Here is a 23,227-nt window from a genome sequence, read left to right as displayed (position 1 = left end):
GCATAGTAATTCATGCATAAACTAAATCAGAATCATTGGGCTCATGTAAAAATTCTTGAGATATATCAAAAGAAACGTAAATATGGGTTCACATCAATTTAGTGGGATGCCCAGATGATCAAAAGTATACAAGTGGTTATTTAACCTTTATGTAAACCAATTTGTTATCCTATAACTCAATCAAACAATACACTATTGTCAGATTGAAGCAAAATATAAAGCAATTGTAGGTACTGTTTCTGAGCTTATTTGACTCAAACAATTGTTAACAAAGATGGACGTCATTGCCTATGAAGTACCAACTCTATGGTGTGACAACTTAAGTACCACATAGCTCGCTGCAAATCTTGTGTTTCATGCTCGAACTAAACCTGATGACAATTGGCTTGAAGGGCATGTTAATATAAGTGTCCTAGATCCAAGACTAGAGTCCCAATAAGCTCCTTTGTCAATTCAAGATGAGTCCAAGTGTAAATAGACTAGTCCCAAGTGAAGTTTGTGACCTCTCAAGGTTTTCCACTATCAAGAGGTTCCCAATGTGAAGATGTCAGCTCTTGAAAGGACTCCTTTCAATTGTAACTAATATGGAAAATTAATTCAATATGGACTCCAAGGTGATTGAAAATTATAGAGTCCCTTCTAAACATGGATGTACTCATGATGCCTATTTAAATGAAGAGAGATCCCCTCCTCTCTGCGTGAGATAGAAAAAGAGAGGGTTCATAGTAGACGTAGGTCATGCCTCACCGAACCACGTTAAAATTGTGTTCTTGTGAGTGTGTGATCTCTTTTTATCTCTTTTTAAGTGTGTTTTTCCTTTTCAATTGATGTCTATCTGGTGTATCTAAACGTATACACACATTGGCACCCAGTAAAAGGAATATAGGTCATAGCATACCAACTCCAAACATAGCACTGGACAACTTGACATAAGCCTGACTCTTTTCATCAGCCCTACCTGGTATCTTTGAAAAGGAAACATGACCCTCCAACCTATAGTTATACCTGTCTTAAGCCCAAGTCATCCAATCCCAAGATGTTTTGCATTAGAAGATTACCACTTTTGCAGTTAACACCCACAAATATAAGAATGGCTTGTGAAAATAAATTAATTATCATACTTGAGAGTGATTCACACCATGTTCAAACTGAAGATCATCTTGAGCTACAGACCACCTGCAGTACATCCTACCTGCAAACTACCAATTTCTCACAGCTGACTGTGGGGATCACATCGGATCAATGGGCATTCAGTACACCATTTTCACAGCTGACCTTCGTTCCATCAGCATCTTCACTTCCTGACTTCTTGGCATAAAACCTCCGGTACATGGAATCAACCTCTGTGAGATAGAATGTTTCGTTAGACAGCAAGCTCCTGTCGTTGGTTGTCACAAATTCCTTAGCTCCATAGTGATGTTCCATCACATTCATATTTTCTACAAACTTTTCCGGTGAAAACTGAAAAAGAAAATTAAACTTTTAGACATGGAATGAATCACTGTTTTAAAATGATAAATACCAATGCCAAATTTTGAAACAGAAAACAATAAAATGAGAGGTACTTTTCAATGCAACATCAACATAACAAAAATGCACGAGAATCATGGAACCCAAAATAGGCACCAATGGAAGGAAAAATCAATTTGAGATAAGCAATGATAAAATAAAACAAATAAAATTAGGTGTTGCAAGAAATTGTCTGATTACACTATAATGCAATGGGAAATAATACATGAACATTGAAGAAGCTTAAAGAAAAATGGAACATGCAAATAACAATAATCTTCCTCCTAAGATAGCTTGATACAGATAAATTATGCTTGATTAATGTCAGTGACAACTGTAGCAAGAACGCAGGCAAACTACAAAAGTGGAGATCAAAGACAGCCAGACAAGGAGCGATCAAACTGGCACATAAAACTTCCACATCTTTGATGATAAAATAAAATGTGCTTATTTCCATAAGCTAAAACCTACCACTCGCACTCTTAGTGCTCCCTATTTAAAAACACCACCTCTGATAATCTTAATACCATTTAAGTAGATCCACCTGACTATAAGAAAAGTTGCACGGTCCACCTTTCAAAAGGAATGGTTGTATCGTGTAGTTTTTATCAGGGGAGGATATATAGCTAGTTTGCCCATTAGAAAATTAAAACATAAGAAAAAAGAGAAGAAAAAGAAACTGTCTTTTGCTGGACACCCTCATTGCTTAAGAGAATTAAGAGACTAATTCAGTGGTTTTTAAAGGGATCTTCGGTCTTTAATAGCTTAAGGTGCAATAAACCTAGGAAACATGTAGATCAAAATATGCGCCAAGTGACAAGATGTCAGATGTAGAACAGTTCACAAGGCAGTAACAAAAACACAGCGTTTCTGAGCTAGTCTTTTGCCTGCTGTAATCTATGTTAATTTATTACAATATATAGTATGTCAATCCAACTAGTACTAACTGAAAAAATAATACAAGCAGAGTGTTTCCAAATAAATCTTGTGGCTTCTGTAGGTTATGTTGATCGACTCAGCTAGTCCACTATATGACATACTAAACAGACTGTTACTACTATGCCAAGTTGAGTATACTGATAGTTCCAATATGAAACATGTGCCAAGTGACAAGACGTCAATGTAGAACAGTTCACAAGGCAGTAACAAAAACACACAGCGTTTCTGAGCTAGTCTTTTGCCTGCTGTAATCTATGTTAATTCATTACAATATATAGTATACCAATCCAACTAGTATGAAAACATAATACAAGCAAAGTGTTTCCAAATTAATCTTGTGGCTTCTGTAGGTTATGTTGATCTACTCAGCCAGTTCATTATATGACATACTAAACAGACTAATACTAGTATGCCAAGTTGAGTATACGGATAGTTCCACTATGAAACAGACTGCAAGAATAGTAACTATGGTAAAACGTGAATCTGCCATATCTAACATGCTAAAAAGTAAAAACCATAAATGAGTCTCCAACAGCCAAACTAAATGTCAAAATATGAAACAGAAGACTTTTCTCCTAACATTGATCCATTTCCTTCTCCAGTGAGACATTTAGGTCTTCCTATAAAAATGACAATAAAATGATTGGAATAGAAAATCAGGTAGTCCAATGGACCAACCATCCTAGTTTTACATATCATTCACAATCAACAGGGGAAATAGTATTGAAACTTTGTTCTACCACTAACACAAACAGTTGCTGACGCAACCTATAACCTATGTTGCACGGACTCTTCTAACAGGGCACCGCACCCGCACCCAGGCGGGTGCGACACTTGGACACAGCTACCTTTGTGTTAAGTGAAGTCAACCACACTGAGGTCCATTTCTATCCAAAAGTAGATTCAGTTAACCTTAATCGAGTCCATTTTTATCTATATTATATATATAAATACATAAATGCACACAAATACACATAGTGTTAACTTAAAACTGTTAAAAATTATATATATATATATATATATATATATATATATATATATCCTCCGTGCACCCCCGCACCCAAGTTTTTTTAAAGTGCGGCATCCGCACCCGTACCCACACCCGCATTCGCACCCGCACCTATGTGACATAGCCTATAACCCAAAAAGTTATGCACCTAGTGTAGGTACACAAGTAAAGACAGCAATGTAACGAGGTCAAACTTTGTGAAGTTAAATGCAATAACAAGATCCACGAAAGTAATTATCCTATACTCTTATAGGGTCTTGATTTACAAGTAAACCAGCTTGTCTCGATTTGCATATTTCTAAATATTTCATAATGGATTTAAAATCCAAACAATATCTGAAGATTTTTCTGTCCAGATCTAGTATGGACACACAAATCTGATCAAATAAATGCAGTTATAACATCCCTAAGTAAAAAGACAGTTGTAAAATGCTGCTCCACTTGAAGTCTGCAAGACACCACATTTGCTCAATTTCAATAGGCACACCAACTTTTCTAGTCATACCTACATGGAGAATGTAGGTCTATGTTGTAGTCTAGGAACTCTAGAAGAGAAATATTTTCATACATATTGTCTAAGTCCGAGCTTTTCATTAAGTTGCTTCACTGATGCTATGCCACATGGGCTACTTTGAAACATTTTTCTGGTAAAAAATAATAGACTTATGGCAAACAGAGTTAATGGATGCAAGGTATACAGAGGGAGAAAAAGGCTACACGGCTAATCCTAAATTTGTCCTCGTGAGCTTCCACCAAGTCTTCAATTCTGTAAAACATTACATCTAATTTTCCATAGGGTCCCATCTAATGCAACAAACTTTCATGTTTCACCAGTGACATCCAAATTAGGGGTTTAACTTCATTCAATGGCAAAGAAATATTAAAATCTTCTCATTTGGCTGTAAGCCATATAGGTTTATTTATTCGCCAACCTAAGGCCCTGTTACCCCAAGCAGAAAGGTATTTTGAGTACAACCATATTAAAATATCTTAAACCGCATCTTCATGCCTGCAGCAACACAGATATAGAAACAAAAGTATCAAGAAATGCAGTTTTCCCATGCACGTAACAAAAAATGACAGACTTACCACATGTCTAGACTCCAGTTTTTCAGAGATATTAAGCACGTCAGCAATATTTGATAAACTGAATGGATGTTCAACACTATGTAATCTCAAGGAGAACATGGTCGAAGCCAAACCGCTGCCATAGGAGAACATTAATATTCTTTGACCTTCCTGTAAATGTTGCAAGAAGCTAAACTATAGTAAGCATATGCTGGATGTGTCCCCTATGTAAACCAGAAAATTTAGCAAAAAGTTTACCAATGATTTATGCTTGTTATAAAGAATGGATGCAAAAGCTGCATAAAGTGATGCGGTGTACATGTTGCCAACTTGCTTTGGTAACAAAGTTGATGGTTGTACTTTCATATCGTATAGCTGTTTAGCAAGTTGTTGAGATACCTAACAAAATCCCATGGAAGAATATAAGCTAGTCGAAATGACAAGAAACCAAATTTGCAAGCATGATAAAAAAGCACAGAACAATGTGATTCTTAAATTGACCCAAGTCATAATCTTAAACATGTGGAGGCTAGCAAGACCTTTTCAAGATCACGGTTCTGATAACTTTCATCACCAGAGAGGGCAGCAAATGGCGCAAACTTTTCTTTAGCATTCTCATCAACAGACCTATGAAGAAATGTACAAGCATGAACTTAATAAAACAAATTTCCATAGTGCATCCTATAGTTGTCTCCAGGAGCATGAAAAAGAAAAGCATAGGAAAACTCATTACAACATGCTACAATACATAGAGGGATTTAGAAAAATCTATTTCCCAAAAACATCTCAGATTTTTTGACAAAAAATGAAAATAATAAGATAAAAATATAAGTTTGGCTATAGATTTTGGAATAATGTCAAAATAATCGCATGATAACAAGATAATACAACCATAAATTCAGATCCTGTGATATTCTGAAGTAATCGAATTTTCAAAGATCTTATTATTTTGGAAATGCTTTGGAAAAAACTGTAGTACATTCCATACATTGGATATGTATTTGCCAGAATTGCAGTTCACAAAGCAGGGCAAATTCAACTTGAATGAGCATACCGGAACACTACATGTTTTGGGATAGAACGACAAATGTCAACCAAATTATGAGGCAATTCTACCTAGTAGGCAAGTTCCCATTCATTTATTCAACAAAAGTTACTACAAATTATCCAAAACTAACAAAAAACATAGCATCTAAAAACAAGATTGTAAGACATGGCAGGTAGAGTTCACACATCATCTTTATTACGAAAATACGAAGCGACACATGATATGAAATGCAGAAAGGAAAATTTTCAGTCTGAGACTAAAGGATTTGACATTTGAAGTTATTGCACCTGGCTGAAAACTAAGAGACCATGTCTTTGATCAAATTAATTGGGGTGACATGGCCGGAATGTTATGGACCCAAAACATTAGCCCAATGCTAATGTTGTCTGTGTTGAATAAATAATTAAATATCAGGTTAATTCACCTATGCATGCTAACATCTGATGTGGATAGCCACTTAAAAGCATAAGGATCAGATCTTGATGCCCAACTGGTCCAGAGTTGAGCACTATTGTAATGGACAAAAGGAACTGAGAAGAAAGTGACACAAACATTGCGATCTGACAATGCCCATGCCTGAAATTACTAGGCTTCGATGATTACTTTCTTACACCATACTATCCAACAGAATGCATACGCAAATTTTCTAAAATGATCAGATCAAATGTTTCATAATAAAATGTGAAGAAGATAAACATATACACATACGGTGGAGCCCACTACCTCATCTGAAATGGCTTAATGTTTAAAGTCTTTTCTAGAAAAAAAATAGAGCAGTGCAACCCCTTTGCTACAAAATGATCAATAGTTTCTGATCTATGTCACATGGACTCGCCTAAGTGGCCGCCGCACCCGCATCAATGTGATGTGACACGGGTGTGGGTGCGGCACCCAGTGCGGCAAATATGAAAATTTGCAGCATCGGGTGCAGTCAAACTGCACCCAGGGTTACATTTGTCCAAAATGGACTCGGTCAATTTTTTCCGAGTCCATTTTGGTCCAAAATTAAAATAAAAAAATAAAAAGTGGGAGGGGGCTATTAGGGAACGACTATGCTCCCCCCCCCCCTCCCCCTCCTGGACTCCTCCCCATCCCTGACTCCTCCCCCGCTCCTCCTCTTCCAACGGTGACGACGACGCAGAGAAATAGCTCTCTCTCTCTCTCTCTCTCTCTCTCTCTCTCTCTCTCTCTCTCTCTCTCTCTCTCTCTCTCTCGTCTTCTTCTCCTCCTCCGTCCACCACCTCCGCTCTTTCTTTTTTCTTCTTCCTTCTCCTCCTCCTCCTCTCTTTCTTCTTCTTCCTTCTCCTCCTTCCTCCTCTGTTAAAATGTAAAACCCAAAGATCCCATTATACGTATGTATATATATAGAGAGAGAGAGAGACATATACATATATTATATATGTATCTCTAGATATATAAATATATATATATATATATATACTTTAATCATAATACCCAAAAAGGGTATTTCTGTAATTTCCAGTTTTATGCATATTCCACTTGGAATATGCTTGTATTTTCATTCTTTGTTTTTTCCTTTCTTTTTCTATTTCGTTTATTTATTTTTCTTTTTTTTATGTCTTTGTCATCACCTTGGGGGCCTCCCAATTATGACCGTTGGGGGCTCCAACGACTCCTTTGGGAGCCCCAAGGTGGTTCCTTTAGCTCTTGTATAAATAGGGGTGTTTCCCCATTGTATTATTAAGCTTGAGAGTCTCAGGCATTGCCCTCTTTCAATAGATACATGCCTTTGTGCATGTTTGCTTATTTTTACGCCTTTGTGCATGTTTGTTCAAGTGTTGTGTGAGTGCCTTTGTGCACATCTTCTTCAAAGTATTTGTGCTTGTATGCGTATTGTCTCTTTGTAGACATTTTTACATGGTAACAGAGCAAGGTTGAAGACCGAAGATCGTGTGATTCTTCGCTTTGTTGGTGCCTCGAAAAGCATGCCTTTGAATTTTTGAAGATTAAAGTGGAAGATACTCTTTCTTCAATATTTTAGAAGGGATTTGCGACAAGTAAGACTTAAAAATCGTATTGTGGTACGTATTTTTTCTAACATCTTTCCTCTCTAATGGGTGAAAAAGAGTCATTTCACTCTCAGTTTTAAACTAAATGGCTCCAAGTATCATGTTTGGGCCGGGAACATGGAGGCTCATATTAAAGAGAAAGGTCTTTGGGGTTATGTGCAAGGCACAATCCCGGAACCGGAACAAAAAATCACCATGATAAACGAAGGTGAAATCAAGATCCTTGAAGGGGACGAAAGAACCAAAGCCCTTGAGGATTATTCTAAGAAATACGATAAATGGGAAATGAAGAATTTCAAGATTCTTTCTTGGATTTTTTTCATCTGTTGAAACTAAGATTAATGCCAACATTATTAAAATTAAGAAAGCTTCGGAAGCTTGGCATTATCTTGAGAAATTGTATACGTCAAGAGATTTATCCCCTAAATACTACCTTCAAAAGAAGGGTCTTACTCTTTGTTAATGTGACATGACCATTAATAAATATTTCGCTGATCTTTCTTCCATTTGGGATGAGCTTGCTATATGCTCGAACCAAAATGGAGTGGAGAGGCAATTGAACTTCGTTACAAACAACTAGAAGAAGATCGATTCTTCAATTTTTTGAATGAGCTAAGACCCAAATTTGAGCAAATAAGGTCTTCTCTTTTGTCATCTTTTACTCCTTCTCTTGAGGATGTTCTCACCAAATTAAGTGGTGAAGAAACCCATATGTGTATAAATAAGCAAGGGCTAAATGTGGTTGTGGTTCCCTCCAACTCCGAAGACAATGATGGAGTCAATGCGGTATTTAGGCCCGAAAATAATGTAAGAACCTATCGTCCTCCTCACTTTAAAACTCAAAATCAAGGAGGAAATAGTGGACGAGGAAGGAAGGATTATAGCAAGATTGTGTCATTTTTGTAAAGAACCGGAGCATATCAAACCCATATATCCCAAATGGAAGAAATTACTAGCCATGGCTATCAGTGCTCAATCGCAAAATGAGGAGACGCCTTCAAGTGGATCTCTTTCACTAAACCAAATAGTGAAAGCTCTCCAACCTCTCCTCAAGGGAGCCACCGTGTCTACCTTCTCTCCTCCAGGTAAAATTTCTTGGCTTTTGGATTCGAGTGTGTCTTTTCATATGTCCCCAAACATGCATTCTCTTTCCAATTATTCAAAAAATATTTTCACATCTTTCATTTCTACTGCGGATGGAACTTCTCTCGAAATAAAAAGTATTGGTAATTTTGAAACTCAAGATTTTTTTATTCCCAAAATTAAACTTGAACCTTCTCTCTGTTTCTCAACTCTCGGACCATGGATGTGATATTAAATTTTCTTCTGATAAATGTTTAATACAGGATCGCCGGTCAGGGAAATTGATTGGGAAAGGCTCTAGAAAGGGAGACTTATATTATATGGACTCTCTTTAAGTTCCTAAAAATTCTTTTTGTAATGTTGTCCGACATAAGGATATAAATGTTTGGCACACAAGACTTGGTCATCCCAACATCATCAAGTTATCTTATTTGCATTTTGCTAAAAAACTTTGTAAAAATGCATTCTCCTGTAATGATTGTATTCTTGAAAAAATGATAAGTATGCCTTTTGAACAAAAATCCATGTTTACTTCTAAATCTTTCGAAATTGTTCATTCAGATGTTTGAGGACCGGCACCGGTTGTTTTAAAAAGAGGGTTCTCCTATTATGTAATTTTTGTAGATGACTTTTCTAGGTACTCTTGGATATATTTCCTTAGACATAAGCATGAAGTTTTTTCATGTTTTAAATCGTTTCATGTGATGGTTAAGAATCAATTTAATAGTAACCTAAAGATATTTAGAAGTGACTCTGGAGGAGAATATCTCTCCAACGAATTCAAGATGTACCTTGAGGATAATGGTATTGTTCATCAAAAGTCATGTCCTAAAACTCCTCAACAAAATGGATTGACTGAAAGAAAACATAGGCATATCATTGAAACCACCTGAACTCTCCTCATATTTCAAAATATTACAAAAAACTTTTGGGCCGAGGCGGCCCTTGCTTCTGTTTACCTTATCAATTGTTTACCATCTAGGAACTTGGGTAAAATCTCCCCTTTTGAAGTGTTATATAAAAGGGAGTCTGATTATAGCAGATTAAGAGTCTTTGGTTGTAAGTGTTTTGTTCTTACAGATAAGAATGATAAACTTTTTCCTAAAGTTATTCCTTGTGTTTTTCTTGGATATTCGGAGACTCAAAAAGGGTTTCGATGTTACGATTCTAAGAACGATAAATTATATGTTTCAAGAAATGTGTCGCTTTTAGAAAATGAAAATGACTTTGAAAGAAATACTTTTCACCATGAAAATATGGATTATTCTTTCTTATTTGACCTATTGTCTAGTAATGATGATTTGTCTAGTGATGACAAAATATCATCAAACCATGATAGTGATAATGATATAGATATTAATGAATTTAACTCACCCAATGTTCAAGGAGATAGAACCTCAAATGACTCAATAACCTACTCTCGTAGAAATCGAGATAATTTCAGAAGTGCTATTGAGCAGTATGGTGAGTTTGTTCCCACTTATGATCACAGACGATCTGAAAGAAATAGGAGACCTTCATCTCGATTTGTTTCATTTGATTCTTTTTCACCTAAATATAGGGATTGTCTTAGTGCCATCCATTTTTATTTTGAACCTAGAAACTTCGAGGAAGCCAAAAAATGTGTAGAATGGAAAGAAGCTATAGAAAATGAACTCAAAGCTCTTAAGAAAGCTGAGACATGGGAATTTCAAACTCTACTTGTTGGAAAGAAAACTATAGGTTGTCGTTGGGTTTTTAAAGTTAAGATTAAGAGTGATGGATCTCTGGAGAGGTATAAAGCTCGCTTAGTCGCAAAAGGGTATGGGAAAGAATATGGCATTGACTATGAACAAACATTTTCTCCCGTAGCCCGAATGGTTACAGTCAAATAGAAGTAAAAAATATTTTTCTAAATGGTGATCTTAATAAAAAAGTGTATATGGATGCCCCACCAGGTATGAAAATTCCTAAAGATAAAGTTTTTTGCCTTGGGAAAGCTTTCTATGGATTAAAAGAGGTCTCAAAGCCTGGTATGATAGATTTAACAATGTAATGTTAGAAAATAGATTTTCTTCCTGTTTTACTGATACTGCATTATTCATTAGAAAATTTGATGCAGGGATTGTGATATTATTACTTTATGTTGATGATATGTTAATCACAGGTGATGATGTCAAAGGAATTAAGGGTATTAAATCTGTCTTGACTTCAAAATTTGAAATGTCAGACTTAGGTTTTCTGATATATTTTATTGGAATTGAGGTTACTTATTCTCAACGTGGTTATTTTCTATCTTAGACTAAACTTGCTTGTGAGATTATTGACAGGTCAGGAATATCTTATGACAAAATTTGTGAAACCCCTGAAATAGTGGGCTCAAAAATGAAGATTGATGATGGGATTCCCCTGACCGATCCTACTCATTACAGGCAACTGGTAGGCTCGTTGATGTATCTTAGCATCACTCGGCCTGATTTATCTCATGCAATCCACATTGTCAGTCAGTTTCAGCATGCTCCCACAACGGTTCGCATGAGTGTTGTTCTTCGTATCATCAGATATCTAAAGGGAATTATAAATAATAGAGTATTTTTGTCTTCCTCTTCTGAATTAAAGTTAATTACTTATGTTGACTCAGATTGAGGAGGTGACCCTAATAATCGTCACTACACCACTGGTTTCTGTGTTTTCCTAGGTGAGTCATTGATTTCTTGGAAATGTAAAAAGCAACAGAAGGTCTTTCTGTCCTCCACCGAAACTGAATATAGAGTCATGGCGTCTACCACCATGAAAATTGTATGGATTCGGCGACTTCTAGAAGATATGAGAATTTACATTGAAGAACCAACAAGTTATGCTGTGACAACAAAAGTGCAATTTCTATTGCCAAGAATCACACTTTCCATGAGCGAACAAAATATATAAAGATGGACTGTCATTATGTCAGGGAGGAATACTTGAAGAAGATCATTGATCTCCCGTATGTGACGTATGAATATCAATTAGCGGACTTCTTCACTAAAGCTCTTTGTTCACCCAGATTTCACTTTCTTCTTGGCAAACTTGCGGTCATCACACCATAAGTTTGAGGGGGTGTTAAAATGTAAAACCCAAAGATCCCATTATATATATAGAGAGAGAGAGAGAGACATATACATACATTATATATATATATGTATACATATCTCTAGATATATATAAATATATATATATATATATCATAATACCCGAAAAGGATATTTCTATAATTTTCAGTTTTATGCATATTCCACTTGGAATATGATTGTATTTTCATTCTTTATTTTTTCCTTTCTTTTTCTATTTTATTTTTCTTTTTTTTTTATGTCTTTGTCATCACCTTGGGGTCTCCCAATAGAGTCTTTGGGGGCCCCCAACGGTAACAATTGTGACTGTTGGGGGCTCCCAATGACTCCTTTGGGAGCCCTAAGGTGGTTCCTTTAGCTCTTGTATAAATAGGGGTGTTTCCCCATTGTATTCTTAAGCTTGAGAGTCTCAAGCATTGTCCTATTTCAATAGATACATGCCTTTGTGCACGTTTGTTCAAGTGTTGTGTGAGTGCCTTTGTGCACATCTTCTTCAAAGTATTTGTGCTTGTATGTGTATTGTCTCTTTGTAGACATTTTTACATCCTCCTCCCCTTTTTTGTGCAAGGGCCGAACCCAGGCCTGTTGGTGAACTCAGTGTGGGTGCGGATGATATGATAATTATTTTGATTTCATTAGTATTAACTTAAAACTGTTAATATATATGTTTTTTTTAATGTTCTGCGTCGCCGCATCCGCACCCGCACCTATGTGACATAGTTTCTGATTTTTAGCTCAATATCAGGTTGATATTTAAGAAGCTAGAGCACATTGAAAGAATCCTCATGACAACCAACCCTTCAGGCTATAGATGAGTAAGCTGGGTATATAATCATAAAACTTTAGCCTCTAGGTAATATATGGTGAAAACCTGGCATTCCGCAAAAAGTCATTGAACAAAATCCGGGCAAAGCTTTTCTGCACAAGCTGCATTACAATTTCAACCCAAATAATATAGAATTAGATTAAAAAATTCTTCAATAAATAAACAAAATAGAAAAATAAATGCAGGAAACATGCCAGGGAACTTCATTCAAATTAGCAACAAGACACCTTATTGTATGGAGAATGAAAGGCTACATAATCTGCATCAAGAACAGAAAATTGCTTTCCCTCCAACTTCTCATACCTGACATAGAATCAAGCAAGAAATGATTAATTAGAAATATGATCAACTCTTGAATATGAGACAAAAGATTCCACAAAAGAGAATTAAGAAAAATGAGGGAAGAAACCAAAAAGAGAATAATCCATATGTATTCAGTTAGCTTACTTGTTACAAAATCGTTTATAACAAGAGTCAAGTGCCATAAGGTAGCAAGTTTGTGAAAGCTTCCCATCCACAACCTACACAACAAGCTTGGATTTAACATCTGTTTGACATTGTTAAGTAGCAGTGGAATAAATGAACGGAGCGGAAGCTTCCATACACAACAATAGATGATAAATGGGAACATCATATTCAACAAAACAAAATTATGGGTGCAAATTCATTCACAAAATCCATCTATACCCATACTCCATTGAGGATGGTGTATCTTTCAATAAAATTAAATAAGTATCAGCTTGAGTTACACCTATACTTGATCCTTCCCTAGTTTAACTGTCCATAATTTAGCTAGTTAAATATCAAAACACTTCTACAGTTCACTAGTTTAAAGCAAATGAAGAAGTATCAAATACATTCAAATTGCTACATTGGAATAAGAAATGCCTGTAAATCGAGAGGGAACCCCTCTATATAAAGTCAAGGGGTTCTTTATCAGCTCTCAAGGACAACATTTGAATTAAAGTTGAGTTAGGTCAAGGACAAAATCAGTGAAAATTTCAAAAGCAACCACCATGCCCCACATGCAATAATGGTCAAATTCTTTCATTAAGATTATTGATGTGCTATAATATCCTGAGTTTTCAATTATATTCCATGATAATCACTATGTTAGCATCCAACACTGGAGGCGAGTACCCCCAACAGTGACATGTGCTATGTCGAGGTACAAAGCACTCGTAATTACAGAATGAATCATCAATCTGATTCTTTCAGGAGCTTTTTTGGAGAGCAGGAAGTAACTCTTTGAAGCATTCACTCGCTGTCCAGAGGAGGTTTCATAAAGCCGAAGAAAGTCTAATAAGTAAGCCCTGCACTGATCGTTTGCAACCATTAAGAAAAACCAGTGTGTCATCAGTGAACCCTCAGTTGGAATTACCAACCAACATAATCACTCCATGTCTAGAACAGTAACATGGGCTTGACAACAAACAGACTCATTTGGATGGACGCAACAACATGAAAATTAAATATACTTGGTGTGTCATATCAGCATCAAGAAATAAAAAAAGGTAAGACATGATATCATGGAAGTCAACATGATGCTTGGTAGATTTAAAAGGTGTCCTTTCCCCGGTGAATAGAACAAGCTAAACCTAAATCTAAGTATGTAAGTATATTCTGATTGCCAAAAGAAGGCAATTTTCAGGTAGGTATTTGAAGAATCATAATCACAAACAGAAGACATATGCCAAGCAAAAATTAACAATACACAGATGAAAGTCAGAGATGCTTACTGGGTATTCACTTGCAAGATTGGGCTTGTAAAAATCATAAACATGAGCCATGTGAGTTCCCCTGAATTTACTTTCAAAGGCAATAGGAGCATTGGGACCAATTAACATTGCAACAGTAGCAGCTCCTCCTGTAGGTCTGGCAGGTCCTTCTGCATAAACCTACCAAATAGAACTGTTGTTGAGTGCTTAAAAGTTTAAAATAACCCAAAATCGACAGAAAATTAAAATAAACACTCATCAGACCACATAAGTCTAAGCAGTAACAATCAGTAGGTGAGTAACCAATGAATACCTTCTTGTGAACATGAATTCAGACATACAAGCACGCATGCATGCTTGCATACATCAAAGTAGTTAGTCAAGTTACAGCATTCTTAATCAGGCACATGAAGACTTTCATGTATAAGTGCACTAGTGAATGCATTGTGTAACTGTCACCATAAGGCATGAAGATTGATCACTATTGATTGGTGTAATGAAAGAGGAAAAAAAAACAATGCAAGTAGATGCCTCTTATGGGCTTGCAAGAACATAAGAACACAAACAACAAGACCACTTATGGGTCAATACAAAGATACATGCACAAGAGACACTTAGGGGCCAAGAACACAAGTAAAAATAATAACTTTTATTGAAGCAAATATGCCTGAGAAAGCATAGTATACAAGGAGGGGTTCAACCCCTTTATATAGGCAAAGGAAGGCACTAAAGGCCATTGGGAGCACCCCCAACAGCTATAAATATAGCCATTGGGGAGCTCCCAACGACTACAAAAGCTAAGGCATTATAAAGACTATAATGCCCTTAGCTAAAAAGAAAATAAGAAAAGGTCTAAAGTGCCCCTAATGGGGCATAACCTATTACGTAATGTGAAATGACAAAAATACCCCTAATGGGAATTGCCGATTACAAATACATAAAATATATATACATATTTATATGTATATATATACAATCATATTATATAGGTATATATATAGCTATATATATACATTTAACAGTTGAATCTATGTCGCCAAATGCAGATTAAAATAAAAAATTTAGGACCCTTAATAGAGTGCACAACATCTGCTCTTCATGTCTTTGGCCAACTTGAGAGCAATATTTATAAAATAAGAATCATAATTGCCAAAAGATAATATTATATCATAATATACCATAATGTGTTGTAAAAATCATAAATTGTCATAATATACAATTAACAAATGAAAAAATGAAAAAAAAATCATATAATGACTGTTACGAATGAAGCTAAATAATGAAACAAATATACAGCAGAGTAGAGTCAACAAATGCAATTATAAATGACTAAAACACGGTCTTAATATTCAAGTTGATGTGAAAGGTCATATTATGCATAAAACATTTCATCTAACATCTTAATATTTTAATTTTCTAAACTCTAACTCTAAACTCCCCAAGAGGCCAAGACTAAATTATTTCCAAAAGATTGGGATGTAAATCTTCAAATTCTTATTCCTAATTCTCTTCATTGCTTCTTAATGAGAATGGAAACTTTCGCCAAATTCTGAAGTTGGTGGTAATGGTAGAGATGGATCATCTTCATCAAATATTTCATCTTGAAAATCTGGGATAGTTTCTGGCAGTGTTTGTGCAACTTGTGCCTTCATGTATCCATTTTTTCAAACCTTGCAATAATCTCAGCACAAACATTAGCTAGAATATTAGGATTATTACAGCATGACATATCTAGAAAGATGCCTTTATAGACGTGAAGATTAGCTGCATTGGCTACAAGATGACATCTGAACTAATGTAGTCTGACACGAATAACAAGATCACAGAAACAACACCAAAGCAATCTCTTTGCAAACTCAGCCAGATTGCAGTAGCACCATGCTGAAGCATTTTCATATCTTCTGCCACTTCCTGCCTTTTATCATAGACCTAACTCAAATACCTTATAGATCTAAGCAAAAGAGAGGCGTTATTAACTCAAAGAATAGATAAAAAATAGTGCAAATCATATTAATGAATGTAAATCCTGTGGAGAACTGTAATATTAGTGTATTACTATATTGTGTAATACCCATTCATGTAAATACTCTTATTTATAGAGGTATTCTAGTATTCAAATGTAATGTCAGCAAAAATCAAAGGTAGATAGTCATTTTAATCCATTTTGTATTAGGAAGTTAGTGAGGGGGTGTTGACCCTTATATTGTCGTAACCTCTTTCATTTCCGAATACAGATTCCTTTTTGGGTTTCCTCTCTATGTGCTTTTTCTTGTTTTCTCTCTTCTCGCTTTGATAAATCCACCTCATGTTCATGCTAAAGTGAAAATAGAGGAGGAATCCTACAAACCCCAAAAATGATCGCTCTTGCAAAAACAATATATCTCACACCCAATGCTCCCAAAATGACAGGCTGTGTTTGGGGTCAAAAATAGCCTCTTATAAGTGAAAAAGGTTCAGTCAAAACTGGCTAGACCTTTGAAAAAAATGTAGAAGATGCTTTTGGAAAACTTAAGTTCTGGTAGCATCAATATCATAAGATACATCCTGCATCATAGTGCATGGTACAATACATGTAGTAAGGTACCGATACACACCTAAAACTAGACACATTTTGCTAAAAAATAATATATCCTAACATAATTCATAATATGTTATGCCTTTTACAACATTTATTGAGACACACAAAATGGAAGCTAGAATTGAGCACAACTAATGAAACAAAAGGTTCCAAAACATATGATGCATACAAGTTACAATCTTCTGATGGAATAAGATAATCAACAACCTCAACCTTATTTAGATAAGTCTGTTCATGTGGCTTCTTGTTTATTTCTAAATACTAAAAGTAAAAAGATAAAGTGACTCGCATAAATTTCTGTTAAAGTTCTTCATGTTTATCTTCTTAGGTGTTTCCCATTTGTCTTTCTAATTCTTACACCTCAACTTGAACTTCTTTTCTGCTGGCATGATGCAAGTTCCATTGGAAAAAATTTCTACTTACGTGCATGAATGGATATTTACCTTGCATTAACAAATTTTCATTTAACTTACAATAGACAAGAAATGGCATACCACAAAGTAAACAAAGGCAACATCAGATCCCTTTTTCCATTGACAGAATGTTTTGAAATTGAACACTCGTATACAAGCTTTCGATCAACAAGCAATATCAGTTAAGAGGAATACGCATGTTAGACAAAGTTCATACCGCACTATCTGTGCAAACAACAAGACCATAGCGTCCATCCCATGAGCTACTCTCCACCCAGTTCACACAATTGAATAAAGCTGCAGTTCCTCCATAACATGCATTCGTGGAGTCAACTCCTTCAACATCGCTGTTACCACATTCCTATCAATTTCATATGGATAATAAGCACTTAGCCTCCAAAATTGAAACCATATGTTTGTTTTGTTAGCATATATTTGTACAAACATAATGTAGTCAACAAAGCATAAGGTACAACATGGCCCCAAAAGAGGTAACCTTCTGTTGCATGAATGCAAAATTGAGAAAAGGATATTGAGGATAGATAGAGACACTTGCAAAGGGATTGAGATCCAACCTCAAATATGCGCATAAGCCAGGTTTTGATAGATTTGCTCTTGTCTATCACAGTTTCACTGCCTACCTCTAGACGGCCAATTTGTCTAGGATCAACCCCATACTTCTGAAGAAGAGATGTGACAACTGTCAAGCTGAAAATGGTTGTGTTGCAGTTAGAAATCAACATGCATTAAGTTTGGAAGAAAATAACTAAAAACATACTAACCAATGGACAATGTTAAGACTAAGATGATAAAATAATAACACTGAAAGCAGTTTCTTGCAGCTTATTTAATTACAAAATCTTAAACACTGGTGGTAGGAATTTGTCCTTTCAAAGAATCCACATGCTGTGGATTCCATACCCCTGAAGTACAATTCTGTTTTTAGTTGACAGAAAAGGTTCTCAATCTAAAACTAAGAAATTAAATTAAAGCTAGACCTACCTTATATCTGTATTGGCTCCAGGACAATTAGTTCCAATGTAGCCCTAGATATGGTCCTAGAACTGGAATGAGTTTAGCAATCCACGCATATTTGTACCAAAACTAGGTCTGAGAGTATATCAATATCAAGGTTTTAGCACACAGATGGGTTTAGGCTATGTAACAAATATCACTGAGATGTTGAAATTCATGCAATAATATCATGTGAAATGCACAAAACCATGAAAAAACCAACAATGTCATGAGAATCTGAGATATTCAAAATCTGCCTATATCAAACATATTGTGATATTATGGTGATTTTATTGCAATATCATTCGAGTTTCTGTGTTTGTATATGTCTTATTTTTATTATACTTTTAAAAATTACATATACCAAGATTTCCCAATATTTTCCCAAAAGTATGATATTTTTTTTTGCAAGCTTTTCCAAGACTGAGAAAAACCTGAGAACAAAATCCGCACAATGGGCTTGGATCATGGTCAGAGTTCATGAAGTAGTAAACTGGGTATGTGTCCAATTCCTGGCTCTAGTTAGGTCTTTGTGGGCCATCTATGTCAACTGGGGCCCTCCTCGATTTTGGCCTCATGTCTGAATCCTAGCCGGTGCAAATGTAATCCTAGTGGCTCCAGACTCCAAAGAGGTCTTGATGATTCCTGATCACTGATCAGGCTCCTGGTGGTTTAACCCAGGCTCTCATACATACAGATCAGGGTCCTGGTGATTTGACCCAGGATCACTTAGATATGAGCCCAGAACTGCATCATGATCTGAAGAAAACCCAGATCAACATATAAATGCAGAAATTGGTCTAACTTCACACATGTAAGGGTTCACACCCAGATTTGGCTAAAGGTCATGGGGATTCTGTGAAACAGGTACATGTCCAGCTCCAGTTCCAGGTTTGGGTCAAATTATGTTCCTGGGTTTGGTTCCAACTCTAGGCCCACATGGATCTAACAATGGATCCTGATCAGCATTCTGGTGAACCAGGTCTAGGAAAAAACCTATTCAAGCATGAATGACACGTGGAATGGACTCATGGAGAGGGCATTCCTTTTAGTATTTTATGAGTGTCTTCCTCGTTAATAGGAAATCTTGGTACCACTGGATTTTGCAGTACCAAGCAATGCAGCATGACCAAGAATAGACCTAACTCCTTACACGGAATCACTTTGATTCAATGGAAGAAATAGGCAATTAAAGTATGTCCAATGATCAAGAAGATATGAACAACGTAGTGGACAGTGGAGACACTAGAGTCCACATCGTGGACATGCTTTTGTGATGCCCAAGTGGACATTTAGTTCAGTGAACAGTTTCAGAAACAAAATCATGTGATTAAAACATTAAAAATGCTATGCAGAACAATGACCAATATCACAATATGGAATACCGTAAATTTCAAGAAACAAACTAAATACCGATGGCACAAGAGACTTGGCTGTTTATAAATTTCAAAGCTGAACAGGAATAGGAGGACAAGATCCTCTGAAAGACATCAATTCAAGTGTAGAACTCATTTGAGGAATATGCAACAGATGAGGAAAAAGATTGATAAAAGTATAGACTAAGTTAGGTTTACAAGATGGCAACTAGAAGCAAGCATTTAGAACCTCAAAATAAACTAATTAAGGAAATGGCACAGATATTGGATCTAACTAACCCATTATATGTGAATAATTCAAACCATAGTCACCTGTATCATTCAAGGTAATTTCTCGGTGAGGGTTTTCTCAGAGATATTTTCAAAAAGTGATTTTTCTTGGGAAAATCATGAAAGCCTTAAAAATTTTAAAAATATAAATAATAATAAGAAAGATATGAGAATAATAGGTTTTCGATTATTTTTCTAGAAAAAATTCAAAGAAAAAGTTGTAAAATTTTAAAATACAAAAGAAACCAAAAAAATAGAAAAACTGAACTTAAAATATATAAAAATAAGCATTTTTTAAAAATATCACAGAAATATCGTGATATTTTCATTTTGGCTATATTTGGAAAACATCATGATATTTTGCGATATTATCTGCCTAGCTGAAAACGGCGATAAAATAGTGATATTTTCAAAGTATCGGTCATATCTCTGACAGTGATTCAAACCGTACCCATGGACAGAACAATAACCAATTTAATCCACCTAACAAACCAAGAGCCAGCTAAATTATTGGCATGAAGTAATCCATGACTGTTTAACCTTTTTTTTCCTTTCCCAGGACCTGAACCGATTGTTAACCCTTTCAGTTTAAAATTATAATCAAAAGATGTTGAATTAATTACATTTGAGAAGATTTAGACTGAAATTTCTCAAAAGAAATTTTTAAAAAAAAAGGTAAACTGATTATAAATAGAGCTTCAAAATTTAAATGATCAAAGACCAACTTCACGGAATGGCACACTGATACCAACAGCCATCAAGTTAGACACCAGTTTTCAACCTCCAAGAGTATAATGAAGATGTGAATCCTTGATATGAACGATCCAAGTTCAATATTCAAAACATGCACTCCTGAACTGGAAGAGCATCAAAGCTAGTCCCAAAATTCCCAATTCTAGAGTCGTAACGCAGATATCAACCGAATCAAAACACTTGAGGGAATGAAAAAAAAGAAAAGGCACATGAAACGACATGTATTCATACATTAAGTAACAAGAAAATGATGGAAACAAAATAATAGTAATTATTATTTTGCAGTAGCGACATACACCAAACTCGATCTTCAAAGCCAAGGCAAATTTGCTTTACATATACCAAACTAAAAAAAAACATTTTTTTCTTCTCCATCCTTTTCATTTCACTCAATGAACAACAGATCCTATATGAAAAGCAAGAAAGGAGAGAAGGTGTTAAAAAAAAAAAACCTCATGGAAATGACATCCTCCAGCTCGGTGCAAAATGCCATGACGTCCTGGCCCAGCCCAATCGTGTACTTGCCCTTGCTCGCCCCATCGTACGCCTCCAGAGCTTCCTGTACACCGTCCATCCGTCGGATTATCATCAAGAAATCTCAATACACAAGCGAGAGAGAGAGAGAGACGTGCCTGATGAACGCAGGAAGGAGGGAAGTATATGTCCATAGCGAGGATCCCCACATTCTGCCTCTGCTGCGACTCCATTCTTCCTCCAGATATTCAGACGCAAAAATAAAAAGAGAAGCAAAAAGAAAAGAGGAGAGAAAGAAGGAAGGTATAGAGAAAAAGAGAGAGAGAGAGAGAGATTGTGTGCAGGGAATTACCCGGGAAGACCTTGGGGGTCTCTCCCTCTCTCTCACTTCTTCTTCAAACGTTATCTCCCTCAAAGCGGCGGAGTGAGGTCAGAGAGAGAGAGAACACACAGTGCGGTTGGGGCTGTCCTTAAAAAGAGGAGTGGCAGCCCGCGCGTTCGGAGTACCCACCCACCCATCTACCAAAGGCCTCGTCAACGGGTCGGGTTTGTATCCTGATCCGACATGAAGCCGAATTATCCATGTAAGCGCAAAAGGTGCCGAACCGGCCGATTCGAATAACATTCAGGTTGGGTTTGGGTTGTGATTTTTGTGGGGGTACCTAACTCAGTTTTTTTTTTCCCAAGTATTCGACAAGCCGACCCGACTTGAATGTTTTATATGGATCTTAAGTAAAAATGAACTTTTGAAATTACATGGATTCTAGTTTGAGATTTCATTATCATGACCCGGCAAAAGCTGAACTCAACGCTTTGTTGTTTGGGCGGGTTTGGAGTAGCGGGTCAGGTTTGGTTCGGACCTAGGTGAAAGTGGACTTAGACCAGATTTCCGGGTATGGTATGGTGTTCGAACTCGAGTCTACTATAAGAGAAATCATACCTGAACCCAATAAGAACTGCATAAACCACACCCGGACCATACCCAATAAAATAATATTTTGTATCATTTTTACATTGAAAATTTGTTGGTCTTAATCAGAACTCGAGTCGGGCCCGGGTCTGGTATAAAATTTCACAAACTATACATGAATCCATGTATTAATCGGACCTTTATGGTCCGGACCAGGGTCTTAATCAGGTCTTTCTATTTGTCATCATACCCGAACCCTATAGGGTTTGGTTCGGGTTTGCTTTGGGTGAGGTCCGGGAAAACCCAACCAGTTAACACACCTAGTTTGGAGCAGTGTTGTCAGTATGGGTGTGTATCGGCCTGAGTCAACCGATACCTATCATATCATCACAAAATCGATACGATACTGACCTGAATTGGCTATTTTTTAATAAATATAAAAAATAGCTTATAATTAATTTTAAATATTATTTTAATGGCTTTAACACGTGTCATGGTATGATTGACACAATAATTTTTAATTATTTTTTAGCCTATTCATAACGATCCACTTGAGAATCGGATCCACCTGAATCGGTTGGCCAAACATACAGCTCCAATTCGATACTGGTTTGGAGGACATTGTTATGCTATTCGTTGACAGCTCTCTCTCTCTCTCTCTCTCTCTTTAAGGAAAAGAAAATGACGGAAATCTTCCCGTTTGATGGCGTGACAATGATCCATCTGCTAAAGAACTTGAAATATGAGGGCAAATATTTTTTTTATTCTATAAAAAACTGCTTTGTAATTTTTGAAATATAAAATATAATTTTACTAAAATAATATTAAAATTATTTAAAATCAAAATAATCGTGTCATAGTGTGTCTGATTAGTGTCAATGTCTGTGTCATAGTAACATAGGAAAATGGATTGATTTAGTATTTGGTAACATTGACTTAAATCTAGAGCTGGTAAGCTAACTGAACGGGGTTGAAAATAATAGAGTTTGGACCCTAAACCTACTGAGTCCAAACACTGATCAGTTCATTTTACAAAATAAATAATTGTTTAAAACTTGAATCCAATAAGACTTGAACTCTCTAAATCCCTTGGGACGAGTACAATGAACAATCACAGCTGAGA

At 36.0% G+C, this 23,227-nt stretch overlaps 1 protein-coding gene across 1 annotated transcript; it reads right to left on the bottom strand.

Moving 5' to 3' along the window:
• Positions 1–1,095: 1,095 nt before the first annotated feature.
• Positions 1,096–21,694, bottom strand: LOC149817665 (hydroxymethylglutaryl-CoA synthase-like). Its single transcript, XM_089986523.1, has 13 exons — positions 21,547–21,694; positions 21,349–21,428; positions 21,173–21,275; positions 17,883–18,015; positions 17,525–17,668; positions 14,338–14,496; positions 13,046–13,119; positions 12,826–12,901; positions 12,644–12,699; positions 5,065–5,152; positions 4,784–4,924; positions 4,547–4,696; positions 1,096–1,461 (listed from the first exon to the last, which is right to left on the bottom strand). The coding sequence occupies exons 2-13, from the start codon at positions 21,425–21,427 to the stop codon at positions 1,240–1,242; spliced, it is 1,425 nt and encodes a 474-aa protein (XP_089842649.1). The 5' UTR covers position 21,428; positions 21,547–21,694; the 3' UTR covers positions 1,096–1,239.
• Positions 21,695–23,227: the final 1,533 nt, after the last annotated feature.

The sequence above is a fragment of the Nuphar pumila genome, chromosome 13 (assembly GCF_984573655.1).
Source record: "Nuphar pumila chromosome 13, dmNupPumi1.hap1.1, whole genome shotgun sequence".
Taxonomy (NCBI): Eukaryota; Viridiplantae; Streptophyta; class Magnoliopsida; order Nymphaeales; family Nymphaeaceae; genus Nuphar; species Nuphar pumila.
The sequence above is the reverse complement of the archived record's forward strand: the minus strand, read 5'-3'. Positions and strand labels throughout refer to the sequence as shown.